General features: G+C 38.0%; 1 protein-coding gene across 2 annotated transcripts; it reads left to right on the top strand.

Annotated features, from left to right (window-relative positions):
• The first annotated feature begins 252 nt into the window (after positions 1-252).
• Positions 253-6,432, top strand: LOC131301546 (gamma-glutamylcyclotransferase 2-1-like). Of its 2 annotated transcripts, none has more exons than XM_058327907.1 (9): positions 253-403; positions 2,955-3,095; positions 3,208-3,284; positions 3,487-3,543; positions 3,711-3,767; positions 5,238-5,278; positions 5,482-5,553; positions 5,691-5,770; positions 5,896-6,432. In XM_058327907.1, the coding sequence occupies exons 2-9, from the start codon at positions 2,987-2,989 to the stop codon at positions 6,078-6,080; spliced, it is 678 nt and encodes a 225-aa protein (XP_058183890.1). In that variant the 5' UTR covers positions 253-403; positions 2,955-2,986; the 3' UTR covers positions 6,081-6,432. The 2 variants fall into 2 exon arrangements, with proteins under 2 accessions (XP_058183890.1, XP_058183891.1); XM_058327908.1 differs by having other exon boundaries at positions 275-403; positions 2,962-3,095.
• The last annotated feature ends 598 nt before the right edge of the window (positions 6,433-7,030 follow it).

Below are 7,030 nucleotides of genomic sequence, written 5' to 3'. Positions count from 1 at the left end.
TCAAGCACCTAAAACTATCTGATTAAGCAAATTTTTTCTTAGATAAACTCATTAATTTGTTTTCAAACTAATAAATAAATTCAATTATTTATGTGGGACCCCGAATGGCCTAACACACCCATCCGTGCACTACCGGTACCATGGGCGTGTGGGTACCATAGTTGGTTCCATACATAAAAAATTAAAAATGCATGATGACGCATACATATGTGGCAACGCAGAACATGTGATATACTACATTATATATCTCCTCTCTCCTATCAGTTTGAGATCGCCCCCTCCAAAAACGGAAAGCAGAGAGAGAGAGAGAGAGAGAGAAGAGAGAGAAACAGGGAGGGGCCCTGTCGAAGGCTTCAGGGCTTGCGATAGTGCCTAACGCGTAAAACCCTATTCCCATTCTACTGTAAGCAATCCAATTCCCTCTCTGTTTTTGTATTTTCCCATAGCCATTTTATGTGTTCACAAGATCTACTACGTGTATCTCTATGTATGTGCGGGTAAATATATATTGTGTAATGCCGTCTGTTTGCCTACGAAGTTGGGTGGGGGTGAAGCTCCCAGCCGTACCTCTATCTACCTCAAGCGGGAGCGGGCAGGGCTGCTCTGGGCATATGTCGAGGATGCGGCCAAATCGGACCTCCAAATTTTATCTAATTTCGGGAGGCCCAATGTTTTCTATACTTTTTTTTTTAAAACCGGATGTCCAGGCCAGCTTGCGCATTTCTCGAGTAATTCTGGGCCTTAAAGGTAACAACCGGACATAACCTCAGTGACCCAAGTTTGAAATGTTTGGTCTCCGTGAGAATAAAAGCTATGAACTGAGCACTTATTGCTTTCTTACAACTACTTAGCTAAATCCCCTTGGAATTATTTTTTTTACTCTTATATTATGCCTATATGCAAAACTAGTGTAAGAATTTAATTACTGCTTTTTCCGCTATAAATGTGTGAGTAGTGATGTTTAAGTAATACCTTTTGAACAAATGAATTGGACATCAACATTTTTGTGGTTACGTTTTTGAATGCTTGAAATATTTCTTTTTTAGAGTTGATTTTTTCTATTTCGAAACTTTGATTAGTGAATTATATGGAAGGCCCAGTTAACAAGTTCGCATCAGGCCCCTAAAAACTCAGAGCCGCCCTAACCTCAAGTCTCCGTCTTGGGCCTAAATCCAAATTGTTAATCTTGTACACCCCCCATAGAAAAATATGTCTGCAAAAGATCAGTTTGATCGAACGTCAATAGATACGTGTCTACTTCAACAACTTGCATTTTCTTTACACTGAACATAATTGTAAACTTGAAGCGATTCATTTTATTCATGCACGAGTTATTCATGCACTTATTGATGTTCCATCAAGTTGATTCTTCGTAGAGATAATATTAATGGTTTGGATCTTTGCTATGGGGCAACGTAGGAGAGGAGCTTGAGCAGCTGCGTTGAATACCTGTATTGCTCTTCTAGTGGATGAGAATTCCGATTCTGATGATGAAGATAACTTGAAAGAATAATTAGCATACATCATTTTTGTTTGGCTTTTTTTCGTTTTCCTTGTCGGTTTAACATGGTTTAGTTTTGCACCAAAAAAAAAAACATGGTAGCATGGTTTAGTTTGATTCTTATTTGCTTTTTGTGGGTGGGTTTGTGGTTTGATTCTCAACTTTGGTTATACAAAGTCCTTAAATGTGGTTTGACTTCAATGCAACTTGTAATCTTCCCTGCATCTTCATATTGGTTGTGGATTTGGGTGATTTCTTATGGTAAGATCCATCTACAAAGCATGGTTACTTCTTAAACCATGTTGAACCATGCTGGTCATCGTATTGGGTACACGAATCACGTACTGAATTTTGTTGCTTTAGTTTTGTTGGACCTCTGAAGTACCAAATATATGCCGAAGTATTGTATTTTAGACAAAGATGATGTTAGCTTGATAAGACTTTTTTTTTTCCTATGCTTGGAATGCATGTGAAATTAAGATTTTTGGTCTATAGATTATTTAGTGCATTGGTATTCAACTGTGTTTGTACCTGATGTTTGGGTTCAACTATTGTTTCTATGGTAGATTCATAGCCAAGTCATTTGACTATATCTGTAATTTTTCTATGCAATCATGCTATGCAAGGAGTCCCTCTAAAGTATAAAATGTACCTTTTATGGACGTATCTTTGCTATGTTCATCTCTCTCTCTCTCTCTCTCTCTCTCTCTCTCTCTCTCTCTCTCTCTCTCTCTCTCTCTCTCTCTCTCTCATGTTTGCCGCATCAACTACCAATATCGTGCAAGAAGCCATATTCCTACCCGTACACATGCTTCATAGGAGTCCATTAACAGGTGCTCTGTAAAAGCTATTGTAGGATCTACCATCCTTCAACTACCTGGCTGGACAAAAAGGGGATATTAGCTACTGATACATTTCATTCGTTTCACTTAGTAGTTCTTTATGTATGAATAGAAAATTTGCACAGAGCAAATATGACTCACATAACTCATATTCTCTATGGTTGCATTCTCTTAATGCCTGCTTGCGTGACTATGACATTTGTTATTATTACCAAAAATGGCTACATATAACGGCGTCTAGTGTTTGGTTTCTGTGGCAGTTGGACTAATGACCGCTTGATCATTTTGTCTAATTGGCTGTTTAATTTGTGACCTTGCCAGGGTAGCTGGATATTTTAACAACAGTTATTGTATTATGTACTATTTCATGAATGCAAATTGTGAAGAGGCATACAACTTATGCATATTTTCTATGGTTGATAGTTTGCAGTGTTAATAGAACTTCATTTCCAACGATGGTGTTCTGGGTTTTTGGATATGGTTCCTTGATTTGGAACCCGACCTTGCCAGGGTAGCTGGATATTTTAATGACAGTTATTGTACTATGTACTATTTCATGAAAGCAAATTCTGAAGAGGCATACAACTTATGCATATTTTCTATGGTGATAGTTTGCAGTGTTAATAGAACTTCATTCCCAACTATGGTGTTCTGGGTTTTTGGATATGGTTCCTTGATTTGGAACCCTGGGTTCGAATATGATGAGAAAGTGATAGGCTTCATCAAGGATTACAAGCGTTGTTTTGATGTTGGTAAGTGGATCTCATGCCTAAGGGATATTAGACTTTTCAAATCATACATGGCTTTAGTTTTCTACCTTCTCTTCTTATTATTGCTTTTGCTCATCCCCTTTTTACGTTTCAGCTTGCATAGATCATAGGGGTACACCTGAAAACCCTGCAAGAACATGTTCCTTGGAACAAAATGAAGGAGCCATTTGTGTGAGTAGTTTAAACTTGAATGCATTTTTATTCTAGTTGTAACAATGAGTCTTGTCGGAAGTAATAAGATTACCATTTTTCTAGTGATTAAAGCTTATGCATTGGATTACTTTTTTTCTTTTCTGATTGTTTTGCATTCTCTACACTGTACAATTCTCTCAGCTAATATCCATTTTCGTGTTTTTGTCCTTTCTTCTCTCAGTGGGGTGCTGCTTACTGTGTACGAGGAGGTCCACACAAGGAAAGGGCGGCAATGGAAGTATGTTCTGTGATTCTGTCTCTAGTTGTACTTTTTGATTGTTGATGCAAGTCGCCACATGCTGAGTAGTTGGTGAAAGGGTGGCAATTGAGGCTAGCAGCCTACCACTATTTTTAAAACTGGTTCTTAAAATTACAAATTTTAAGAGCTTTTTCTTTGTTTTGTAGTACCTGGAGAAGAGAGAATGCGAGTATGATCAAAAGGCTTCTGTGGACTTTTATAAGGTATTTTATCCTCTGGTTTTATGGGAGTCTCGTGCCTGAAATGCCAGTTTCGGGTGTAAATGAGTGTCAGTTTCATCAAATTCTCACGCCACTGATGCAGGGACACAAAAGTTTTAAAATCCCTTTATATATTTCATTTATTTTTCAGGTTGATTGTCTGTAGAAAAGTGTCATAGAGCATTTCTATTTTAGACAAGCTTGCGTTTTTTCCTCTCTTTTGATAAGCAACAAAACCTATTGTGTAAGGAAGCACAACCCATGTTCAATGAAGAAAATGTTAGGTTGCTGGAGGAATGCAAAACTAAAAATGTCCAACCCATGTGTCGAGAATCCGATTGGGGTACGGAATGCATTTTCAGGGGACTATGTGGCATGATTGGAATTTGTGAAGTTGTTTTCTTTCATCTGCATGCTACTTGTGTTGAGCATGCCAACAAAGTTGTTCTGCTAAAAATACCTTTCTATTGATTACCAACAGTTGTACACCTTGCTCTGTTACATACGTCGGATTACTCCTCCACTTAGGGTTGTCACAAACCACTCTAGGAAAGTTTCTCCTTCATTTTCTAAGAGTCACTTTTGACACTCCATGTGTACTCGGTAGTGCACTTCCACGTCCACTTTCCAAATATACGCCTCCCAAATGAGGTCTTTCCCTAAATATATCCTCAATGAACAGCTAGGATCATCTAGTTCTAAGGGCTCCCATTCTCCTAGGCAACATCATCATTTCTCCATCCCTTTGAACTCCCCGCGCCATTCTTAAAATGTTTTGTTTGGTATTTTCGAGTCTCCAAACCATTTTTCACCCCTCTTTTCTACTAGTGTTTAATGTGAAAGTTGATACTCATTTGGTGATTGGAGGACTTGATAGCATCTAGTTAGACTTGACATACTCCTATGCTTGCTTGCTTTCTTTTTCTTGAGGAAAGAAGTATTGCAATGTCATAGGGGAAAAAAAAGGTTTGCATATATAGGCGAAGCAAACATGGTATTATGCTATAATAGAGTATTGGTTAAAACGGACTCGCTGATTCAATACCACCAGTAATTTGAAATTCTTGTTGATATACCTTTGCATAGAGAAGTATGTTTCCATAATGTTAAACCAATTACGGTTAAATCAAATATAACTCAAATCTTGCAGCGGAACAAGTTTTTGTTATTGATTTGCAGTGAACTTGAATACTTATGATCTATATATCTTGTTTCAGATTTCTTCGATATGGTTTCTGTATGTCTATGATCCACTATTTGGAAAATGGTAAATTTTGATTTATAGTTAGATCTTGAGTTGACAACTGCATGTGAATCGCGCAAAGTACCTTTACCTTATGAGAATTTGATGTAATGCAAAGTTAAGCCAGCTATAGTGACTTGGACGAAAGGAATGCTGCGCTTGAAGACATGTATCGGTTTTAGTACACATCTGCTAATTCTGATTATATTTTTGTGTCCTGTTTAATTCAGGAAGGTGAAACTACACAACCTGCTGTAAGTGGGGTCATAGTGTAAGTCAATTAAGTCATTTTGCTCTTACTTGGTTTCATTGATATTTCTTAGTGGGCAATCCTGAAGCATGGGATGGAGTCTCCAACTAGTCCTGCTTCTTTCTCACTCTCTCTCACTCACACACATCCACGGCTTAAGATGAATTAGTAGCTGGGTATTTTAATCCAAAGAATATTTGTAACCTCATATCTTCTTATTGCAGTTTTACATCCACTCCAGAGCGAGAAACAAATAAATATTACCTTGGCCCTGCCCCAGTGGAGGATATGGCTAGGTACCTAGCGTGGATGACATTCTTGCTCACCCCTTCCCCTTCTCTTTCTCCAAGACAGAAACTCTGCGGGATTGTTTTATCTTTCACCAAATAGGTATTCAAGTTTTTTCGTTCTCATTTCTCATAATCCTTTGCAGACAAATTGCAACTGCTTTTGGCCCGTGTGGAAACAACAGAGAATATATCTTCATGTTGGAAAAGGCTATGTATGATATCGGTAAGTTTTCGTGCTCCACTCCAGCACTTGTATATCAGACCGATATACCTTCCTTGAAATCTGGTTCGATTGTGGTATATTCTCTTGTGGTACATTAGATTGACTCTGGTAAACTTTATGGACAGGTCATGAAGATGATTTCGTAATAGAGCTGGCAAATGAAGTGAGGAAGGTCCTTGGAATTTTTGTAGCGATACCCACGGGAAAGAAGAAGAAGAAGGTTTTGCCATCATCCCACAGCCCTCGCAAGTCCCAAATCCAACCTCTTCCGCTACATAGATCCTCTGAAGCCGTTGCGATGGACTCCTAACACAGAATACAAATTGCTGAAGAAGCTGGACAAAGGCAAAGCTGTTTGCCTGTTTCTAACTCTGAACCATAGCATTTATTCATGCAGAATCTCCTTTCAATGATCTTGCCTAGGCTCTTCTTGTAACCCATAGTTCCTTTGAGTTCTTTAGATTTCCAGAACCTTAATTTCAAAAGACGGTTAGCTCGGCTGTGAATTGGGATTAGGAGATCGGAATTTGTTAACCACCATCCAGAGTACTGCATTGTTTCGTGCTAGACAATTCATGATCTCAAGTTTAGTTTCCAATCAATATTGATGATCTCCACCTGTGGCACTATTCTATATGGTAAACCAACACTTATTTTATTCCTGTTACATTTAAAGATGGAGCGTAAATGTTAAATTGAAGCAATGCGTGGTTCGACTTGGTCTATAGAAATATTGAGTAGTGGGTGACATGTATACCTCTTTCATTTGGATTCTGTTTATTAATTGTCTTGAATGTTTGGATTGGGCTAATGAATTTGAGAACCGGGGACCCGTAGTGTACAATCCGAACCCTCCAAAAGTGTGACTACAGCTAGGATCCCTGGACTTAGGGGGGCTATGGAGTCTATGCTCTCGAAAGTCCTGTTTCAAATGAGAAAGCTTGCCTTAAACTTGAAAACTTCCAAATATAATATGTGGATAGTTTAAGAGGATTTGTCTCTCCTTATTCAATGGATATTAATTAAGTTTGATTTTCAACTCTCCTAATTTCTAAACTTATTTTTGGAGATTTTGACACTGTTAGTGATAAGGACTGGCTTAATTGGTTAATTGTTTGATATGTATTACCATAGCAAGTTCACCATTGAATTTAGCTCTAGCCACATTTTAAAGTGGGGATTAATCTCATCAATATGGGATCCACACTTAGTATTTTGTTTACCTTGAATTTATTCAAATCAAGAGAAACTAATTTGATC

The sequence above is a fragment of the Rhododendron vialii genome, chromosome 9a, assembly GCF_030253575.1.
Source record: "Rhododendron vialii isolate Sample 1 chromosome 9a, ASM3025357v1".
NCBI classification, from domain to species: Eukaryota; Viridiplantae; Streptophyta; class Magnoliopsida; order Ericales; family Ericaceae; genus Rhododendron; species Rhododendron vialii.
Note: the sequence above shows the minus strand (reverse complement) of the source record. Positions and strands in the feature narration are given on the sequence as shown.

Coding starts and splice junctions, on each gene's coding strand:
- LOC131301546 (XM_058327907.1), top strand. CDS start 2,987: ATGGTGTTCTGGGTTTTTGGATATGGTTCCTTGATTTGGAACCCTGGG. Junction 3,768..5,237: donor CTTCTGTGGACTTTTATAAG/GTATTTTATCCT, acceptor TGTTTAATTCAG/GAAGGTGAAACTACACAACC. Junction 5,279..5,481: donor GCTGTAAGTGGGGTCATAGT/GTAAGTCAATTA, acceptor TTCTTATTGCAG/TTTTACATCCACTCCAGAGC.